Source organism: Micromonas commoda, chromosome 5 (genome assembly GCF_000090985.2).
Source record: "Micromonas commoda chromosome 5, complete sequence".
In the NCBI taxonomy this organism is placed as follows: domain Eukaryota; kingdom Viridiplantae; phylum Chlorophyta; class Mamiellophyceae; order Mamiellales; family Mamiellaceae; genus Micromonas; species Micromonas commoda.
The window spans coordinates 985,491-1,005,075 of record NC_013042.1 but is presented as its reverse complement, the minus strand read 5'-3'; the positions used below and the strand labels follow the sequence as shown (position 1 = coordinate 1,005,075).

Here is a 19,585-nt window from a genome sequence, read left to right as displayed (position 1 = left end):
ACGTGTGATGATATGACACCTCAACCGATCGCTCAGTTCCAGGATACCGGCGCGTCGTCCTCCTCGAAGCCGTCGTCCCAGCCACCGCCCGCGCCGGGTCCGTCTCCCATGAACGTCGCCGCGCCGCCCACCCCCGCGCCCGACGCTCCGAACGTCACGACCCCCGCCTTGCCCGGGCCAACCTCCTCCCAGTTGTCTGCGTCGTCCCTGGGATCGAACGAGTCGTCCCCGTCGCGAGCCCCGGCGGGCGGGGGCGTTCCCGCGAGGTAATCCTCGAGGGAGTCGTCGATGTTGCTCTCCATCGGCGCGAGCGGGTCGAGGTCGGGCCAGCCGACGTCGTCGCCGTCGGAAACGTCGGAGGGCAACGGGTCCAGGTCGGGCCATCCGAGGTCGTCAACCTCGGGTTTGCCGCGCGCGAGCAGGTCCCCGAATCGCGACTGGTTCGTCGACTGCTTCGCCGAACCCTCGGGCAGGCCGAAGGTTTCGGGGTCCAGGAACTCCATGCTGTTGGGGTCGATGTCGACCGCGCCACCCCGCCGCCCGGGCGTTGAAGGCTGCTCGTCTTTCCACCCGTCGTCTTTCCACGCATCGTCTTTCCACGACGCGTCGTTCCAACCCCCGGCGTCCTCGTCATCGTCCCATCCCCCACCCTTGGGCTCGTTCCAATTCCGCCCGCCCGCCGCGGTCCACCCGCCGGTGGTGTCCCTAGTGTCCCCGCCGCGGCTGTTCGCGCGCTGGTCGCCCCACCCGCCGCCGGCGCCGCCGCCCTCCTCGTGCCGCTCGATGAGAATGAAGCATCCGGTCAAGGCAGCCGCCAACTTTACGTTGACTCCCCCGGCGCCGATGGCCTTGGCCTCGTCGAACCGCGACACGTAGGCGATGAACTTGTCCAGTGCGCGTCCATCCATGTCGTCCTCCTCCGCCTTCACCACCCTGTGCACGGCCGCGGGGAAGAGAGCCTCGGCGACCATGTCCTCGCGGTTGTCGGACCAGGTGAGAATCTGGCAAACCTCGCCGCCCAGTCGCTCGCGAATGGCGCGCAGCCTGCTGTTCTCGACGCCGACGCACGCGAGCACGGGATCGAAAACCTTTTCCGCGCCCTCCTGCCTCGCGACCGCCACCTTGCTCATCTTGCCGCTGACCCTCGCGACGGATTTGATCACCACGTCGCCCCTGGCAACCTCCGGCACCTCGGCGGCTAGAACCTCCGCCAGTAAACCGGCGATTGCCGTGGAGACAATCACCGGCGCCCTTCGGTCCGCTGCCCACGTCCTGTCCTCCACCTCCATCACCAGCGCGCACACGCGTTCGCCCTGCGAGTACTTCTTACCCGGGATGGACTCCTCCTCCGGCAGGCACGCCATCGCCCCGTCGTCGAGCCGCAAGAGGTACTCGCCCCGGCGGCCCTCCGCGACGACGGTACACTCCACCATCTGACCCCGCTTGGCGCGGTAGGAATCGGCCGCGACCGCGCTTACCTGCTCGTTGAGCTCCTCGGTGTACATGTGCGCGATCTTGCGGATCATGTGGCGCTTTCCGTACGCCTCGAGGAAGGCGTCGGTGTCGTCCGTTTCCCATTCCACGGTGCCTCCTCGGCCTATTCGCTGCGCGAGCACAGCCACGGTGCCCTCGGCGACGTTGATGTCGACGCAGACGTCGCGGCCGCGCGGGTCCATCTCGGCGAACGCGGAGTACCGGAGCTTTCGATACGCGCGGTCTATGGCGCGGGAGACGGCCTCGAGGTGCACCCTCGGGTCAGACTCGAACCCGTCCTTGCTGGTGGCCAAATCTCGAAGCGCGGTGACGATGGCGCTTCGCTTACCCAGCCTCACGCGCTCGGTCCTCGCCGCCTTCTTGGCCGCCTCCGCCTTTTGTTCCCTCGTCGGTTCCCTCGGTTCGGGCTCGACGACGTCCCGCGTCTGCGGCGTTTCGTCGTCCTCGCGTCCATCGCGGTCCCAGCCGTCGCCGCCCGACGAGGATCGCGAGTCGTCCCAACCAGCCCCGCCGCCGTCGTCGAAGGCGCCCGTCCGGCCCACGAGCCTCGCGGCGGCGCCCGAGGACCCCACGGTTCGATCGCTCCCGTCGTAGCCGCCGTGGGATCCGTCCTCGTAGCTCTGCGCGAAGTACGCCTCGTCCGCGCCTCGCTCGTCCACCCTCGCGGGAGACGAGCCCAGGGCGAGCCTCTCCAGGGCGTCGAGATCGCCAAAGGAGAGTCCGCTGGTCGGGGACACGACGCGCCCCGAGCGCCACTCCTTGGCCAGACCGACGATGTCGGCGGTCGGGTCGACGTCCGCTTCGTCGTCGGTGGTTCCGAACTCGTGCTCGAGGAGCCTGTCGATGAGGTCGCCCTTCTTGCCGCCCACCTTGAGACCGCTCCCCTTGCACATCGGCTTGAGCTGCGCTGTGGTCATCTTCTGGAGCTCGGCGCGGCGCTCCGCGACGGGGAACTCGCTGTAGTTCGCCGCGACGCGGATGGCGACGCGTCGGTTACGAGGGGAGGATGGAGCGGTCACCGCGAGCCGGGCGCCGCCGAGGATGCGGGAATCGACGAGCGCGAACGCATCGGAGTTACCCCGGCGCGCAGTTTGGCCCTGGCGGCGGTTGTGCGCACGGGCGCTGACGATTCTGACCTTGGCACCACGAGCCGCGACCGCGGCCACCTCGGCGGCGGGCGGGCGATGGGCGACGGGTCGCGCGAGCAAACTCGCGACCGATGTCGTCTGCATGAGAGGCCTGGTGCGTGCGTACGTCGAGACGCGGCGCACTGGCCAGGCCTTCGGTGCCCTTCCACCTTTTTCCGCCGCCGAGCGCTTTTTTTTATCCTCCGCGGGACGGATCAACCTCGCTGCAAATCTCGACACGGCGAAAGAAAGAGGTTTCGTGCGTTTTTTTCTCGCAACGGCACAGACGTGGATGGAGTATCTCAACTAATGAGCACAATCGCGCGTCTCACGAGGGGCAGTCCCGTTCCCACGGTTCCTTGTACGGCACCCCCAACAGCTCGAACACGTCCCGCTCGCACTCGATCGTCCGCCCCGAGTCCCACCCCGGCGGCCACCAGTCGACGCCGTTTGCGTCGAGCGACGGCGCGGGCGGCTCCGGCGCCAGACCCAGCTCGAGCGACCCGTCGTCCGGGGTCTGGCCCACCGTCCGCCTGTCCCGCGTCCTGTGCAAGCCGTGCGACGTCAGTATCAGCCCGCGCTCGTCGATGGCGAAGCGTCGCAGGAACCGGTTGTACTGCTTGCTGCCGGTCCAACCTATGAGCGCGAAGGGTAGCATGCACCGGGGAACGAGCACGACGTCGATGCGCCTATGCGCGCCGTTCGCGGTGCGATAAATGCCGTAGAGCTTATCGTAGCAGTCGTTGTTACCCTGAAATCCGTGCTTTGGATCGCCCTTCTTGTTCTTGCCCGTGTCCTTGACGCCGCGCCAGTACTCTTTCAGTCTGCCGATTGAGAGCATGTGAAAGTCGGTGTCCTCGCGGAGGATGGAATCGCCCATCGCCCCGATCACGCGCGTCAGAACGCCGTCCATGTCGCTGTTACGCACCAACAGCGGGTGCGAGACGATGAAATCCGCGTCGTGCGATGCGTCGCTTCGTCTTCCACCGCCGACGTTCACAACCTCCCACGCCGAGTTTTTATCGTCGTCGTCGCCAAAAACCCGTATCGATCGAGCCGCCGCCAGTAACCTCGCCCGCATCTCCTCAACCTCAGACGCGGTCACCTCGCTCAACAGATCGTCCGAGATGGCGACGCACCGCGACTGCTTCTCGGTGAGAATCGACCGGGACACGCCCCGCGGTGACGAGTGATCGAGCTTCAGTTCGTACACGCTCTTGACCCCGGCTTCGATCAGCGCCTTCGCGGTTATCTCCCCTATGGACGGCAGCCTTCGAAGGTCCCTCATCGCACCCGCCTCGTCAATCTTACCCACCACGGCGCCGCTCGCGACATTGACCGTCACCATCCCGCCGCTCAGACCGTCTTCGCTTTGACCGTCTTCGCTTTGACCGTGTTTCGTCTTCGTCGGCGGCGGCCCCGCGGATATCGAGCCGAAGCCGCCGTCAAAGTCCGCGGGTGCCGACCTCACCTTCCCGCTCCTCACGTGCGTCAACACCCCCCCGCCCTCCGCCCCCGCGCGAAGCGCGTCGAGCTGGTCGCACGTGCCCGTGGCGACCATCTGTCGAAGCTGCGCGCACGTCCCCGCGCCGAGATAGGGCACGACGCCCCCGGGATCCGCGATCCACTCGTGACTCTCCGTCTTCAGTCTCGCGGGTAGCGCCCTCAGCACCGACGCCGCGACGGCGTACTGAAGCTCCTTCTCGTTCAGGGTTTGGCGTCCCGGCCCGAACTCGTGCTGCCTGCGCATGCCCCCGCCCTGCAGCTCGAGCCTGGCCATCTCCCTCATTGACGCCACCAAGTTTTCGTTGAGCGACGTCTTCGCGTCGAAAACGCACCGCAGGATCCTCTCCAGCTTCGACGCGCGCGCGCCCACGCATCGGCCGTACCTGACGTGGTCCTCGGCGGTGTGGGGCGGTGGCGGGTGGATCAGCGCCCAGTTGGGGTGGTGGCGCGGGAGGGCGTCGTCGGGCACCCGCGCGGGGACGATGGCGCGGGTCCGAGGCGGGGAGGGTGCCTTCTGTGTCTTTACGGGCGTGGCGTCGCCCCTCCGTTTGCTCGCCACCCACTGCCTGGTCACCACCCTGGCGCCCGGATATTCGCGCTCGAGCTTCTCTCGCGTCGCGGCGTCCGCGTTGTCAGTGACGACAACGTGCGTCGGGGCGGATACGACGTCCTTCTCCCCTCGCTTGCGCTTGCCAACCGCTCCCCCATCGTGTCTCCGTGGCTGTCCAAAGCCCAGCGCGACGCCTCCCCCTCCCGCCACGACCTTCTCCAGCGCCTGCCAAGGAGCCTTCTGGAAGAACCCGCTGTTCGCAAAGACGAAACCCTCGAAAGGTCCGCCCATCGGCGCAGCACGGGCGGGAAGGATTGGACCGTCGGAGGGTGCCAACCTCCGTTTTGCAGGACGTGGCCCACAACCACAACCAAGAATCAGGAACAGAATCCACGTGGAAGCCGTTCGAGAGAACAAGAGAGCGAAGGGCACGGGACGGGCCACAACCCGAGGCGCGAGCGCACGACGGAGACGCCATGAGGCTCATCGTCGTCATCGCGTGCATCATCGTCGCGGCGACCGCGGTTGTCGCGCAGGAGGACCCGTGCGTCGCGGAGCTGGCGCGCTGCCGGGACGCGTGCGGCAACCGGGAAATCTTGGTGAACGACTGCGCCTCAGCCTCGGGCTTCCTGAGCAAGGCGTGCTCGTGCGGTGGCGCGCTCGACGCCCCCGCGGGGGAGGAGGGCGCGATCGAGACCACGTCCGAGACTGTTTACTTCGACGGCGGAGCCGTGGCCATGCTCGGGTCGGAAGACGCGCAGGAGACGAAGGTACGGAAGCGCCCCGAAGCTTCTTTCACGCGGGGAATTCCGCCCGTCAACACCCGAGCGCGACGATTTTTTTTTTTTCCGTGAACCGCGGATTGACCCGCCCGCGCCTCCCCCCTCTCTCCCCCCTCTCCACAGGCCAAGAAACCGTGCCCGCACCACGAGTCCATGTCCATGGAACCCGCGCTGATGTTCAACCGCAGGTTCGGACCGGGCTTCGCCTCCCTCTTCGACGAGCTCTTCGACGAGACGGAGGAGGCGGGCGGCGGGTGGACGACTCGGGGGAGGCCCGCGCTCCTCGGCCGGGACGCCTCTGAGCCGCGCGGCGTCACCGTGTCGTTCGGACCGGGGCTCGGCGTCTTCGGCAACGCGAGGCAACGCGCGACGTTCAACGCGTTTCAACCCCAGCTGGTGTTCCGCACCGTCTTCTACCCCGAGCCGCGTCCGTTGCCGTCCGTCGTCACGCTCTTTGACTTGGAGGGCTCGGCGGACTCGGACCTCGGCTCGATGGATCCCTCCGCGCGCGAGGAGTCCGTCATGGGCGCGCTGCAGCGGTGGAGGGACGTGTCCGAACACGGAGCCGCGGCCACGTGGAAGGTCCGCGAGGAGGAGGAGGAGGAGGGCGGCGGCGTCCGGGCGATGGAGGTGAACCGAGAGGCTATGTCGCGCGCGGGTAGAAAAACGCGGCGGGGTCCCGAGGATGAGGGCGGCGCGACGCGTCGGCTGGTGCTCGCGTTCGCGTCCGTCGCGCTCATCGCGGCGGTGCTGACGCTCACGTCGGCCGCGCTCGTGTGCGTCGCGTCGTTGGCGACTCGCGCGTTGGGCCGGATGTTTCGAGGCCGGGGAGATTCGGGTCTCGCCGTCGACGCCGTCGACGTCTCGGAGCCGCTGCTGCTCGAGTACGAGACGACTCGCGAGGTTACTGCCGGTGCGCTGAGCACGGTGTACGCGGACGCGGCACCCGCGGCGCCCACCCCGAGGCGCGCGTCCGTGGAGGACGAGACCATGGAGGTGATGATGCCCATGCCCCTGGAGCGCGGGGAACGGTCGACGTGGAGGAGCGAGCCGGGATACTCCCGCCTGTGATGCTCTCGCCTGTGACGCCGCCTCGTCTCCGTCCCTCTCGGTGTACCAACACGACGCAAGTGTTCCAACACGCATTCGATTCGATGTATACGACATGTAAATGAAATCAGACACGTACGATGTGACGTCTCACGTGCCCCGCCTCCACCTCTGGGCCGCCTTACCTCCTGACAAAACGCGTTTTTTTGCCCCCGTGCTTATCCACTTTACCAGTCGCGCGAAGGCGAAGGATGGCGACGGCGGCTCAACACCGCGTGTTCGCTCCCCGCGTCTCGCGAGCGTCCCCCGCGCGCCGCCGCGCGCATCGCGTCGTGGCGGCGCGCGCGGCAGCCCCCGCGGCCCCCACCGGCGCGTGGAACCTCGACGGCTGTCCGGATGGCATCATCCTTTCCCTCGCCCGCCGTCTCGAGGCCGAGTGGACGCGCCTGCCGAACGTGCGCGACGCGCCGTGCGCCCCGGAGCTGAAATCCGTGGACGCCACCGCCCCCGACGGCGATCCCGCGACGCGCATACGCATCGAGAACCTCTGCCTGCAGACGGACGCCTTCCGCAAGATGCACCTCGAGGTGGCCTGGGGCTTGGGAGGGCTCGAGGTGCTGCACTGCGTGATATATCCGTGGGCGGAGGTTGCCGCGCCGATATTCGCGGCGGACCTGGTGGCGTTCGGCGGAAGGGTCACGCTGTGCATCGCGGACGCGTCGCCGTGCGCCGACGACCTCTCGCTGCCGAGGCAATACGTCGACGCCGCGCGCGCGCTGAGGCGATCCATGCTGACGTCGTGCCCGGCCGTCGAGCCGAGGCCCCTGCCGGACTGGGGTGTCGCGATCCTCTCCCCGGAGGCGTGCGTGTGCGTGGGGCCGCCGAAGGAGGATTTCCCGGCGCAGACGCAGACGAGGGCGTTCGTCAAGTACCTCGAGTCTCTTCACGGCGTGCATCTCCTGTTGGCGACCAAGATTGGCGGGGGATACGGGGGCGGCACGGGCGCTCGGTCTCGGGCGCAGCGAAGGTTCTGCGAGAAGCAGCTGCTGAACGACAAGACCAAGCGGGTACTCGAGCGGAGCATGGGTGCCGCGCTGACGGATCGGTACATGAGGGAGGTTTTGTTCGACGTCACCGCCAACACGCCGACGGGAAAGGACGCGAGGTCTTTGGGATTGCCGACCAAAAGGTTCTTATGACAGACACGTTAATTACATGGCGTAAACGTGGACGCGGTGCGGAAGCGGCCCCTCCGGTGCCCGTCAGTTCGAGGACAGGATAGCCCGTCCCTCCGCCTTCGAGCGCTCGCCGGTGAGCGCGCTGAGGATGGTCCGGTTCGCCCGATACGTATTGGCTGCCGACTCCACCAACTCCTCAATCTCTCGCTCCTTAATCTTCGCGGCCCTAGCCTTGGCCGCGTCGCCGGAAGATGCACCCCCGATCGTCGCCTTAGACGCCGTAGCCTTCGCCTTCGTCCTCGCACCGCCCGCGATCACCTTGGCGGCTCCTCCCTCGTACCCCGGGATCGCTTGCGCGGTGACGCCCGCGGCGGCCATCGCCTGAGCGACCATGTTTGCGGGGTTGGCGGCATCCGCGGGCAAGAGCACCGTGTTTCCCTCCTTGGCGATCTTGCCGAACTCCCGGAGGTAAAGCTCGGCGACCCTGATCCGTGCGGCGTCGGCGCCGCCGGGATTGATCAGCTGCTCGCCGACGACCGCGAGGGATTCAGCCGCGGCTCTCGCTCGGAGCATGGTGGATTCCGCCTCCGCCTCAGCCTCCAGCACAGTCTTCTGCTTCTGACCCTCCGCGCGGTTCACCGCAGCCTCGCGCTCAGCCTCGGACTCCAGCACCGTCGCCCTCTTGCGACGTTCCGCTTCGGCCTGCATCTCCATGGCCACCTTGATGCCCGTGGGCGGGACGATGTCGCGGATCTCGTAACGAAGGCACTCGAGGCCCCAGTCGGTGGCGGCTTCGTTGATCGTGTTGACGATGCGGTGGTTGAGGTGGTCCCTCTCCTCGAACGTCTTGTCGAGGGAGATCTTGCCAATCTCGCTGCGCATCGTGGTCTGCGCGAGCTGCGAGACGGCGTAGATCGGGTTCTCCACGCCGTACGACGCCTTGACCGGGTCCACCACGCGTAGGTAGAGGACGCCGTCGATCGTGATGGCGACGTTGTCCTTTGTCACCGCGGTCTGGTTCGCGACGTGTATGGCCTCCTCCTTCAGGTGCCACACGTACGCGATCTGGTCCACGACGGGCACGAGGAGGTGGATTCCGGGGTTCAGGACGGTGTGGAACTTGCCGAAGCGCTCGACGATGACCGCGCCCTTCTCGGGGACAATCTTTATGCCGATGTTGGGCGGGCGGGGCGCGACGGCGAGGTCCCTCAGCGAAGTGTTGTAGGATCTCGCGATGGAGGGGAGGGCGCGAAGAATTGCATCGTGCTCGGCGAGTGCGAGGGCGCCGGTGTTCCGGCGGGGAGCGGCGGCGGCGGGGCCTGCGAGTCGAGATTGGGCAACGGAGGTGAGACGTCATCTCGGAGGTGAATTTCCATTCCGTAACAACCGAGGGGGGCCGGCGGGCAGAGGACGGGCACGGACCGAGTGACCGGGCCTGCGCGAAGGCGCGAAAGAGTCCGCGTGTTGCTGCGCGCATGAAGACGAGATCCTTGGCTGTTAAAGATCGAAAGTCTGTGGTTGCTGTGCTTGGGTTCTCCTGGGATATTAGGGTGCCCGATCTTGCAGGACCCTCGAGTAATACGTATACAATAAATGAAATTCATCATTAGCATCATCATCAGTATGTTTTCACGTCACGTTCCTCTAATTCAATGATTGTTGCCAAGATGCACAGCCGCGCAGTTACAGCCTTCTCTATGTGCCAGGGAGAGGCCGCGGTGGTTTCATTCTCTACTCCGCGGCCTCCTCGGCACGACACGATGGGGCCGATGCTTTTCTCGCCGAACAAGGACGAGACGGAGCGTCTCCTCGATTATGAGGCGACCCGTAGAGGCGAGGACAAGCCATGGCATCCCGCCGCGCGCTTCGCCACCGGCGCACTGGTCACAGTCTTCGTGGTGAGAGCGCGCATGCGAATCTCTCCGAGATAAAACCGACGCGGCTCCTCGCACGTACCCATCGCCTAACGATCCCCTTCCGTCGAAATTCGCAGACGCTTTTCATCACCGCTATCGTCGAGGCGCCTTACGAGGGTATCGGCGAGCAAGGGACGTTCGCCGCATCCGCCGCCCCGGCATCGAAGGCGAGACTCTCGGGCCACACGGACGCACCAGCCGCGGCAGCGGCGGCACCCGTGGCTGTCCTCAGGGGAATCCAGACTCGGGAAAACGCGGTGGCTCGACGGGACAGGTGCGCGGGGATGTCCAACGCCACCGTGTGCGACTCCACGAACGGTTGCGAGCACTGGCGCGGGGAGTGTCAGGTGCAGTGCGGGACTCTGGCGACGGCGGAGGCTTGCGGCGTCACGGCAAAGTGCGACTGGGACGAGGCCTACCACGTGTGCAACTCGAGGCGGCCGCCCACGTGCGAGTCGTCCAACACCAGGTCACTGTGCATAGCGACGAGATTCTGTCAGTGGGACGCCATCGAGGCCAAGTGCGGGGACGCCACGTGGCGATGTGAGGACCTTAAGGATGAAGCGCACTGCGCTCGATCCACCTCGCCTCGATGCGTGTGGAGCGGCAACGACGAGAATGGAGGGTCCTGCTCGGACCTGAGGCAGTGCGAGGCGATCGCGCTGCCGCAGGAGTGCCCCACGCATCACGGTTGCGCGTTCTCGCAGTCCAAGAACCAGTGCATATCGCTCAGCGCCCTGGCCGGGGACAAGCCGGTGTGTCGCGGGAGCGCCGACTGCGGCGTCCCTTTTACGTTTTGCAACGCCGACTACGGCGTCCGCGGTTTCTGCCAGAACTGTCTGCCGATAATAGGAGACGGGATCGATCAGTGCGATAACATAGCGAGGGTTCCGGCGCCTGGCGCGGGGGAGTGTCGATCGGCGTGTTTTCCCCCGAAGAAGGGAGGCCAGTAGCTGCCATTTTAAGGCGGAAGTCATTGTATTCGTGGGCCCAGCGTGTAACCTGGACATAACGATACTGGGCCCCATACAAAAGAGTATCACACATCACGGAGCGACGACTCGTCCAAAGGACACGGTCGCTCGTCATTTATACCCTCCCCGGAGACTGCGCGCCAGGCACGGCGTGTCGGTAATCGATAATCCGGAGCAGTCGGTTTAAGGACACGATGAGCGGGAAGCGCCAGGCCGCCTCGCCGCCCGCGGACGAGCCCGACGCCAAGCAGGCCAAGGGCGACGACGCCGACGCCAAGGCCGGGGCTGACGCAGAGAACGCCGGTGCTGAGGCCGGCGGGGACGATCCGATGGAGACGGAGGAGAACGGGCGCGGCGACGCGCCCGCCCGTCGCAGCCTTCGCACGAGGAACCCCGTGCGCAAGGCCGCGACCCGCAACGAGGGAAAGGCCGCCAAGGCGAACGCCACGGGTGCGCGCGCGTTCTCGTCAACCCCTCAACCCCAACCGTGTTTTCTCTCTCGCTCGGATGTTGCTCGGCGGGACGAAAATGATGAGCCCCGAGCCCCGCCGGACGCGCCCGCCCGCGCCCCGACGCGCGTCCGTGCGCGTCGCCGCGACCCGCGCAGTTCCCCTTCCGTTCGCCGCTCCGAAGCGACGGACTGACCCGGCACCTCCCCTTTCCCCACGCGACGCGCAGAGACCAAGATCACGCAGGTGACTTACAAGGAGGGCGAGCTGCTGAGCGACCACCTCAAGGCGGACGGTGCCCTGGTGGAGGTCAAAATTCCTGCGGAGTGCACGGTGAACACCAACCAGCAGGTGCGCGCGCGACCCTGTCGATCGCTTCGAACCTCCCGAATCCGGCGGCTTTGCGTTCGTTCGACCTCGTCCGCGATCGGGACCGCGTCGGGGCGCACGGGACGCCGTCGAACGAACCCGCCCGCCCGCCCCTCGATCCCTATTTTCCACCCAACCGTCGATCTCGAGCGAGAGAGTTGTCGCGCGCGCGAGGAAAAAACCCGCCCGCCGGTTCGCCCGCGCGAACCAACCTCGCGAATCGCTCGAAACTCGTCCGCGAACAAACCCCGCCTCTCGCCCGACCGACCGCGCCATCCGTCGCCCCGCCTGACCCGCCCTCTCCCCGCCTCATCGTCCGTCCCCCCGCCCGCCAGGTTCGCTCGCGCCAGCTGTGGGGCACCGACGTGTACACCAGCGACAGCGACGTCGTCGCCGCGCTGATGCACACCGGGTTTTGGCTCCCCGGCTCGACGTGCCCGCCGCAGCTCCTCGAGCTCGTGGCCACGGCGAGGGCCGTGCCCCCCGCGGAGCAGTACTTGTCCACGTCCAGGAACGGCATCCGATCCCGTTCGTGGGGCCGCGTGCTCACCGGCTTCTCGTACAAGGTTGAGGCTTGCAGGGCAATCACGGTGAACAACCAGACGATTGAGCTGACGGGCGACCCCGAGCGAATCAAGCCCTGCGCGCCGACGTTTTTCCCGAACGTCGTGGAGTCCGTGGTCAACACCCGCGCGTCCCAGGCGAACGCCGAGCGCAGGCAGAGGCTCATCCAGGAGGTGACCATCCAGTACAACCTGTGCAACGAGCCGTGGCTCAAGTACAGCGTCGCATCCGTGTGCGACCGGGGTTTCAAGCGTTCCGAGTGGACCAGCGCGCGGCTCAGGAGGGAGACGCTCTACCTCGAGACGCACACCAAACGGTACGAGCTCTCCTACGACGGCCCGGTCTTTGACGAGGAGGAGGAGAACTACGACGAGGTCAACGCCCCGGAGGCTGACGTGTACAGGTGGGGACGGTGCGCGACGCCCAGGGACCTGAGACAAACGGCGGAGCTCGGCGTTCCGCTCCCAAAGGAGGAGCTCGTCGACGTCGTGACCGGCGTCAAATGGAACGAGATCGGGTTCGACCTCAACTCCGTCACCATCAAGGGCGAGGAGTACAAAGTCGTGAGGCTCCAGTGGCTCCCGCGGATCGAGCCGGGCGGCGAGCTCCACGAGGACGAGTGAGGCTTTAGGGGGTTTAACCGTCGTTTTTGGGGGATGTTGGGGCTTTCGTCAACTTGAAAAAGAACGCTGATTGAGGTACACTTCATTGCCACGTCGCCACGTTCCCGCGTCTCCTTATCATCGCCTCCTTACCTGGACATTCCCGCGCCTCCCATCGGTCCCATGTCCGTTCCCGGCGGCGGCGGCCTGAACGGACCCATCTCAATCTCCATCTCGCGCGAATCATCCACGTAGAACTCGCTCTCCTGCACCGGCCAATCCTCCAGCACGTTCTCGCCGCCGATGACCAGCGTCTTCAACCCGAAATACTCCCTGCTGAAGGTGATCAGCGAGTTGATCAGCACGTCCACGCACATCTCGTCCGCGCTGCCCAGGTCGAACCAGCATCGGCACCACCGACCCTTGTACTCGGGTCCTCCCATTGCGTGAAACACGGCTGTGGGGACGTCGCCGTCGCCGTTTGCCTGGTCCATGTCGTACTCCATGTTTGACACCTCGAAGAAGTTGGCCTGGACCTGCATATTGTCCGAGTTGAACCCGCCGAGCTTGCCCAGCACGAACCACGCCTTGAACACCTCGTCCAGCAGGGGCTGCTCCATGTCGCTGATGGCGTTGTGCGACTCGAGGTGGATCCAAAGGTTTTGCGACTTGAACTCGCGAAACTTGACGAGCATCGGCACCGTGCTCCCCTCCCTCTCCTGGTAGATCCGCTCCTTGCGCTGCTCGAACCTCTCGCGGATGCGCTTCTCCACCTCGTCCGGGTTCGAGTCCGCGCCGTCGAGGAGGTTCTTGATCTCCGGGTCGAACTCGGCGCTCTCCTCCAAAATCTCCATCCACTTGAGCTTCTTCCCATCCGCGTCGAAGCCGGGCTTCGTCGGGGGATCCTCGGCCGCCTCCGACGACGCCGAGGGCGATTCCGCGGATACATCGTCGTCGTCGTCGGGCTCGCGCTCCGGGTACTTTCGCCTCGCGACGCGTGTCGCCGAGGCGGTCAGCGAGGCGCCCCGGGGCTGGGCGACGCAGCCGCCGCCCAGCTTCGCGGCGGTACGGGCCCGAGACGCGCGCGGGGCGAGAACCGCTCGGGTTTCCGGCGCGCGAACGGGCGACGGCCCGTGGGATATCGCGCGGGCCACCGGCGCGGCGCGAATGGTTGTCATCGTCCTCCTCGCTCGGTCGACAGCGGCAGTGGCGAGGCGGTGGTGGGCCCTCGCGTTCACAATTAGGTGCCCGAAAATTTATACGGGCGCGTGACTCAAGAATTTAGACCGTCACACGCGAGCTGCTCAAATTTTTCCGTGACAGGTACGAAGCTCCGAGTTTTGATTCCGGGAAACGCGGATTGCGAGCCCCAGATCTTCGCTCGCGCCTCGGCACGTGCGACGTTCGTCGTTAAACACTCTCGCCTTCGCCCACTCACATCGCCCTCGCGCCTTGCAACGCGCACTCTCTTGTCTTTGTACATAGATCTTTCCTCACCCCTACCCTTTCGTACCCTGCGTTTGATCGGTTTTACGGATTAAGATGGACGGAACGATGCTTCACCGCTTCGGCGACGAGAACGCCCCCAAGACCCCGGGGAAGGCGCGGGTGAGTCACCTTTTCGACCTCGTCTCCATCGATCTCATCATCCTCCGATAACATCGCACCGAACCGATGCTGGTACCCGCGCGGTACACGGCCATCGGGGCGCGTCTCCGGCGTTCAGATCGCCCCCGAGTTTCGGGAATTCCGACGAACGCTCCCCGCTGACACGTTGTTTCCCCGCTCCTCCCCGCAGCCCGACCGCTTCATCCCCAACCGCAGCGCGCTGGATTTGGACATCGCCCACTACAACCTCGTGAAGGAGAACGCCAATGCCAATGACCTGGACCTCGCGGCGGAGGTTGCGTCGCCCAGCAAGGTACGCCGACTTTCCGTCAACATCCTATCCGCGACGATTCGGTCCCGGAGAGTCAAACCTTTCCCCCTCGATCGCGCGTTGCCCGATTGACCGACTGACCGACGCGCGTCCACACTCACACGATTCGCGACGACGCAGGAGGAGTACAAGAAGCAGCTGGCGAGCAACTTTCTGAGCCAGGATGGGGGCGCGAGCTCGGCGAAGATCCTCGCGTTCAAGTCCAAGGCTCCCGAGCCCCCCGCCGGGATGGAGAATTCCGCTCGCGGCGTGTACACGAACAACGCCGGCGCGGGGGTCAAGTCCAAGAAGACGTTCAGGCACGTCCCCTCCGCACCGGAGCGGATCCTCGACGCGCCCGAGCTCATCGACGACTACTACCTGAACCTCATCGACTGGGGATCCACCAACCAGGTCGCCGTGGCGCTCGGATGCGTGGTGTACCTCTGGAACGCGGACAGCGGCGACATCCAGCAGCTGTGCCAGACGGATCCCAACAACGGTGACGATTACGTCACCAGCGTGCAGTGGGGCGGCGACGGCAAGCACATTGCCGTCGGCACCAACGACGCCGAGGTTCAGATCTGGGACGTGAGCAGGCTCAAGCAGGTGCGTACCTTGCGCGGTCACAACGCCCGCGTCGGCGCACTCGCGTGGAATGGCACGCAGCTCGCCACGGGCAGCAGGGACAACACCGTGATGATGCACGACGTTCGCATCCGCGAGCACCGCACCGCCACGCTCACCTCGCACTCCCAGGAGGTTTGCGGGCTGAAGTGGGCGCCGAGTGGCAACCAGCTCGCGTCCGGCGGTAACGATAACCTGCTGCACATCTGGGACCAGAACTCCATCGGCAACGGGACGCACCTTCACAGGCTCGACGCGCATCAGGCGGCTGTCAAGGCGCTCGCGTGGTGCCCTTTCCAGTCCAACCTGCTCGCGTCGGGCGGCGGTACCGCGGACCGCTGCATCAAATTTTGGAACACCAACACCGGCGCGCTGCTCAACAGCATCGACACCCACTCGCAGGTGTGCTCCCTCCAGTGGAACAAGCACGAGCGCGAGCTGCTCTCGTCGCACGGATACTCTCAAAACCAGCTGTGCCTGTGGAAGTACCCCACCATGACCAAGATGGCGGAGCTTACCGGTCACAGCGCGAGGGTGCTGCACATGGCGCAGTCCCCCGACGGCACCACGGTGGTGTCGGCGGCGGCGGATGAGACGCTCAGGTTCTGGAAGTGCTTCTCGGATTCAGACGCGGGCAAGGCGAAGAAGCTCAAGGATGGCGCCTCCGACAGCAGCGTGCTCAGGCGCTTCAACTTCCGCTAAGGCGCCAAACGCGGTCGGGCAGTCACAGCCGCCGTGGCTGGTGGGGCGGCGCTTTATTATTCTTTTCTCTCTGTACTAACGTTAGCGACTAACCCCCGGCGGGCGGCGACCAAGGCCCGTCGGATCCCCTGATGTTTTCTGTGTTTTCAGGGGTGTGGTTGACCCTGTACCCTACGGTGTTTCCATGAACACCACCAACGACCGAAAGAGAAAAACTCGACTACTTATTACTTTCCTAGCTGCAGCTCGATGAGTTTGTCGAGCTTCGCCTCGAGGGAATCCATTCGCTTCTCAAGCGATGAACCCCCTCCCGATGGACCCCCGCCGCCGCCGCCGCCTTTCTTTTCCATTCGCGCGACGATCTCGTGCAACGACTTGAGCTGGTCAAACATCTTGCCCGAGCTCGCCATGCTCTCGTTGCTTACCCGCTGCGCGACAGCCTCCTTCCATCCCTCGTGAAACGTCACCTGGGTCGTGCGACCGTTGAACCGTTTCTCGGACGGATCCGGGTGTGACGAGCCAACCGTCTCCTCACCCGCTATGATCCCCTCCTCGCCGACACCGAAATCCCGCAGGCACCACGTGCAAACCTCCTTCGGAACCCTGTTGCGAACCATGCGCTCGCACGCTATGACCGTGAGCTCAGCCTTGAACTCGTAGCTCAGCTGGCACAGCTCGTCCATGTGATCCTGGTTCAGCGTCATCATGGTGCACGATCGGGTGCACACGATTGTCTCGAGCCTCGACGCGAATCCGAGCACCGCGGGTTCCCCAAAGAACGAGCCGCGTCCGAGCTCGATGCACGAGTCCACCATGGTCTGCAGCTCATCGGTGCTGGGGTTGTGGGGCATCTCGTTCAGCAGCACCGCGACGGACCCCTTCGTGATGAAGTACATGTCGTAGCCGAGCTCGCCCTGCCCGTACACCGAGTGGAACTGCGGGAACGAGATGGGCGACATCCGCAGGCACACCTCGGTGATGAACTGGTTCGACATGTTCTTGAATATGGGCACGCCCACCAGCGCGTCGGTGTACAGGTTATCGAAGATGTCCTTCCGGAGGCTCGGGGGTAGGTCCGACAGCACGCTCTTCTCGTCGAATTGGTTCATGTTTTGCCACCGGTAGAACGTGATGACCCGCTTGGCCACGCCCTGCGGGAGCTGGTTGTTCTTGAGGTAGGCGATGACGTACTGGAGGCGCTCGTGGAACCGTTTGGACGAACTGTCCGGGTTCATCGCCGCGAGCACGTTCGTCATGATCCAGCTACACAGCACGACGCCCATAAGCATGGTGAATATGGCGATGAGCATGGTAATTTCGTTATCCGCGGGCATGTCTCCGTAGCCGACGCTGGTGATGGACTGCACCGCCCAGTATATCGACTGCAGCCACCGGTTGCCGCTGTTATCATCCAGGTTCTGCTCATAGTTCATGCCGTAGATGCACCCCATCCAGTGCGCGATAAGAATGACCAGCCCGTTGACGCGCGCGACGCTGATGAACGAGTGGTAGTAGATGAGCTGATTCTGGTACCGATGCAGCAGCCGCGACACGCGGAACAGCCGCAGCAGCTTGACCAGCCGGAAGATGCGGAGGAGCTTGAACAGCTTCAGCGCGTTCGCATCCACGTTCGCGTCGTACTTCTCCGCCGCGCTGCACCCGTCGGGTTCGAACGAACACCTCAGCGTACCCTCCAGCGCCCTGGTCACGAGATCCACGGGCGCGCACGCCACCGCGTCGATGGGGAACCAAGTCCTGAGGTAATTCATCGCAATGGGCCACGGCTCCGACACCAGCACGCTGGTCGTCTCCAACTCCTCCCAGTACCCGGTGACGAAGTTGAGGAACACGTCCGCGATGAAGTATAAGTCCACGAAAAACTCCCACCAGAACGCGGGTCCGTAGGCTGGCGCGTCGAAGGCGACCCTGTACGGGGTGGCGCACGCCAGGTAGCACAGCACCGCGACTTGGAAGATGTCCCACGAGCTCCTGAACCGGCCGTCGGGGTTGACGTACCACCACCTGCCCACGGGCTCGGGTTCGCCGTGAGGATCCTTCATGGAATCCGAGTCGATCGTCCCGCCGTACAGCGCGGCCTCGTTCTTGATGGAGGAGTCCGAGCGCAGGAGTGTCAGGGAGGCCTTACTGGAGAGCAGGTTACGAACCTGGTTCCACCTTGACAGCGCCTGGTTCATGCTCGCGTCGTCCGAGAGCTTCAGCGCCGGGTCATCCTCGTCTATCACCGTGCGCACGCCGATCTTGACATCCTTGGAATCCTTATTTCCCCACTGGTTCATCTCGTATCTCTCGCGCGCGCGGCTGTACTCCATGCTCTTCCTGACTGCGTGCCGCTCGAAGACGCTCGTGCTCCTCCCGCCGGAGCCAAATTCCCGCCCGGACTGGCTCGGGCTCGAATAGGCGTCACTACCAGACGACCCGGCGCCACTGACAGTGCGCCTCAGCGATCTTTCTAGATGCGTCGATGGCACATCCTCGTCGATGCTGTCGAAGTAGCCTTGCTCCTCCGGGCTCCTTTGGGCGGGCTCCATGATAATGTGTCGAATTAGGCGCCTGGGTTTTTGTCGGCCGCTCCTTTCGATTGGTCTCGGCGCTGGCTCGGTGGCTTCGTTCGGCGGCTTTTGGACGTTCGCGCAATCTCGATACACTCTCAAGATGTCCTACGTAAATTCAGGGCCGATCGACTCGTCCAAGGTGGTGCCAATGCTCCCCCGCCAATGCCGTCGTCGAGGATAGAATTCCACATGATCACGATTCCAACTGTCGGTCGGGGTGGCCAAATGAGTCCTTTCGCCTCCCGTTCAGGAAACCCGCCACGGGGGCTTCCGACGCAACACTCGGTGCCCTCCATGTTCGCCACCGCCGCCGCCCGCCGGTCCACCGGCGCGGCAGCGAGGATTTGGAGATCCATCTCGACCTCGACGCATCGTCTCACGCCCGATGCGGGCGGCGAGCCCGCTCGGCTCAGGGGCGTGCAAGAGTTTTTGGACTTCAGGCGAGCGCATCCAGAGCAGTGCGCCGTCGTGGTTGGGGCCCTGGACGAGTGGCCCATGCTGGGACCAGACTGGGGACCCGAACGGCTCAGGGACGAGCACGGCGACGTTGAGGTACCGTTGGAGGTATCGACCGGAGGCGCGGACTACCGGGACGCGTACAGGGAGGATGCGCCTCGGTCACGGAGTCGGACGTTTCAGGCGGATCACCTGGTTCGACTGGGCGATTTCATCGACGCCTTCGTGCTCGGCGGCAGGGACGTTCCACCCGGGGTGAACGCGTACCTCGCGCAGCACGACCTCCTCGCGAGAATCCCCGAGCTAAGCGACGCGTGCTCGCCCACGCCGCCTCACGTCGGCGACGGCGACGACGCGCAACGCGAGAGGACGATGCGACGATGCTGGTTGGGGCCGAGAGGGACGCAAACGCCGCTGCACCGAGACCCGTACCACAACGTGCTGGCGCAGGCGTGGGGGACCAAGCGGGTGGTGTGCTTCCCACCGAGCGATGAGAATAAGATGTACCCGTTCACCGCGAACGGCTTCCTTCGAAACACGTCGACGATCGAGGACGTGGACGACGCGGACGAGTCCAAGTTCCCGCTGTTTTCCAAAGCCGGGAGGGTAACAACGACGCTCAATCCGGGCGAGTGCCTCTTCATGCCGGCGGGGACGTGGCACGAGGTGAGGGCCACGTCGGCGTCGTTATCGGTGTCCTACTGGTGGGGACGAAGGGGCACCGGACCGGCGGGTGCGTAGCGTTAGA

General features: G+C 65.1%; 12 protein-coding genes across 12 annotated transcripts; 6 read left to right on the top strand and 6 right to left on the bottom strand.

The window, feature by feature from the left end:
• Positions 1-32: 32 nt before the first annotated feature.
• Positions 33-2,726, bottom strand: MICPUN_58749 (predicted protein; the record flags this gene model as incomplete). The annotated part of the gene is made up of 1 exon (XM_002502176.1): positions 33-2,726. The coding sequence occupies one exon, from the start codon at positions 2,724-2,726 to the stop codon at positions 33-35; it is 2,694 nt and encodes an 897-aa protein (XP_002502222.1).
• Positions 2,727-2,911: 185 nt separating this feature from the next.
• MICPUN_108308 (predicted protein) lies at positions 2,912-3,632 on the bottom strand. Its single transcript, XM_002502175.1, has one exon. It carries the CDS (start codon positions 3,532-3,534, stop codon positions 2,950-2,952), a length of 585 nt encoding a protein of 194 aa, XP_002502221.1. The 5' UTR covers positions 3,535-3,632; the 3' UTR covers positions 2,912-2,949.
• Positions 3,633-5,153: 1,521 nt separating this feature from the next.
• On the top strand, positions 5,154-6,530 carry MICPUN_100636 (predicted protein; the record flags this gene model as incomplete). Its single annotated transcript, XM_002502545.1, has 2 exons — positions 5,154-5,447; positions 5,583-6,530. The coding sequence occupies 2 exons, from the start codon at positions 5,154-5,156 to the stop codon at positions 6,528-6,530; spliced, it is 1,242 nt and encodes a 413-aa protein (XP_002502591.1).
• Positions 6,531-6,760: 230 nt separating this feature from the next.
• Positions 6,761-7,877, top strand: MICPUN_113405 (ferredoxin-dependent bilin reductase; the record flags this gene model as incomplete). Its single annotated transcript, XM_002502544.1, has 1 exon — positions 6,761-7,877. One exon carries the CDS (start codon positions 6,761-6,763, stop codon positions 7,706-7,708), a length of 948 nt encoding a protein of 315 aa, XP_002502590.1. The 3' UTR covers positions 7,709-7,877.
• MICPUN_113404 (band 7 stomatin family protein) lies at positions 7,702-9,164 on the bottom strand (the record flags this gene model as incomplete). Its single annotated transcript, XM_002502174.1, has 2 exons — positions 7,702-9,006; positions 9,110-9,164. 2 exons carry the CDS (start codon positions 9,162-9,164, stop codon positions 7,772-7,774), a joined length of 1,290 nt encoding a protein of 429 aa, XP_002502220.1. The 3' UTR covers positions 7,702-7,771.
• A 723-nt stretch (positions 9,165-9,887) lies between these two features.
• MICPUN_100633 (predicted protein) lies at positions 9,888-10,556 on the top strand (the record flags this gene model as incomplete). The annotated part of the gene is made up of 1 exon (XM_002502543.1): positions 9,888-10,556. One exon carries the CDS (start codon positions 9,888-9,890, stop codon positions 10,554-10,556), a length of 669 nt encoding a protein of 222 aa, XP_002502589.1.
• Positions 10,557-10,710: 154 nt separating this feature from the next.
• MICPUN_105610 (predicted protein) lies at positions 10,711-12,666 on the top strand. The gene is made up of 3 exons (XM_002502542.1): positions 10,711-11,027; positions 11,256-11,377; positions 11,731-12,666. The coding sequence occupies exons 1-3, from the start codon at positions 10,772-10,774 to the stop codon at positions 12,580-12,582; spliced, it is 1,230 nt and encodes a 409-aa protein (XP_002502588.1). The 5' UTR covers positions 10,711-10,771; the 3' UTR covers positions 12,583-12,666.
• Positions 12,667-12,710: 44 nt separating this feature from the next.
• Positions 12,711-13,739, bottom strand: MICPUN_58741 (predicted protein; the record flags this gene model as incomplete). The annotated part of the gene is made up of 1 exon (XM_002502173.1): positions 12,711-13,739. One exon carries the CDS (start codon positions 13,737-13,739, stop codon positions 12,711-12,713), a length of 1,029 nt encoding a protein of 342 aa, XP_002502219.1.
• A 376-nt stretch (positions 13,740-14,115) lies between these two features.
• CDC20 (anaphase promoting complex protein) lies at positions 14,116-15,808 on the top strand (the record flags this gene model as incomplete). Its single annotated transcript, XM_002502541.1, has 3 exons — positions 14,116-14,169; positions 14,360-14,482; positions 14,621-15,808. The coding sequence occupies 3 exons, from the start codon at positions 14,116-14,118 to the stop codon at positions 15,806-15,808; spliced, it is 1,365 nt and encodes a 454-aa protein (XP_002502587.1).
• A 66-nt stretch (positions 15,809-15,874) lies between these two features.
• On the bottom strand, positions 15,875-16,338 carry MICPUN_108306 (predicted protein). The gene has a single exon (XM_002502172.1). The coding sequence runs from the start codon at positions 16,216-16,218 to the stop codon at positions 16,036-16,038; it is 183 nt and encodes a 60-aa protein (XP_002502218.1). The 5' UTR covers positions 16,219-16,338; the 3' UTR covers positions 15,875-16,035.
• Position 16,339: 1 nt separating this feature from the next.
• Positions 16,340-18,138, bottom strand: MICPUN_100629 (voltage-gated ion channel superfamily; the record flags this gene model as incomplete). Its single annotated transcript, XM_002502171.1, has 2 exons — positions 16,340-16,411; positions 16,444-18,138. 2 exons carry the CDS (start codon positions 18,136-18,138, stop codon positions 16,340-16,342), a joined length of 1,767 nt encoding a protein of 588 aa, XP_002502217.1.
• Positions 18,139-18,543: 405 nt separating this feature from the next.
• MICPUN_58738 (predicted protein) lies at positions 18,544-19,578 on the top strand (the record flags this gene model as incomplete). The annotated part of the gene is made up of 1 exon (XM_002502540.1): positions 18,544-19,578. The coding sequence occupies one exon, from the start codon at positions 18,544-18,546 to the stop codon at positions 19,576-19,578; it is 1,035 nt and encodes a 344-aa protein (XP_002502586.1).
• Positions 19,579-19,585: the final 7 nt, after the last annotated feature.

Bases quoted from the DNA above. Each gene is read 5' to 3' on its own strand.
- MICPUN_108308 (XM_002502175.1), bottom strand. From the start codon at position 3,534: ATGGACGGCGTTCTGACGCGCGTGATCGGGGCGATGGGCGATTCCATC.
- MICPUN_105610 (XM_002502542.1), top strand. From the start codon at position 10,772: ATGAGCGGGAAGCGCCAGGCCGCCTCGCCGCCCGCGGACGAGCCCGAC. The intron at 11,028-11,255 runs GTGCGCGCGCGT...CGCGACGCGCAG, and splicing joins CGCCAAGGCGAACGCCACGG to AGACCAAGATCACGCAGGTG. The intron at 11,378-11,730 runs GTGCGCGCGCGA...CCCGCCCGCCAG, and splicing joins CGGTGAACACCAACCAGCAG to GTTCGCTCGCGCCAGCTGTG.
- MICPUN_108306 (XM_002502172.1), bottom strand. From the start codon at position 16,218: ATGGCGAGCTCGGGCAAGATGTTTGACCAGCTCAAGTCGTTGCACGAG.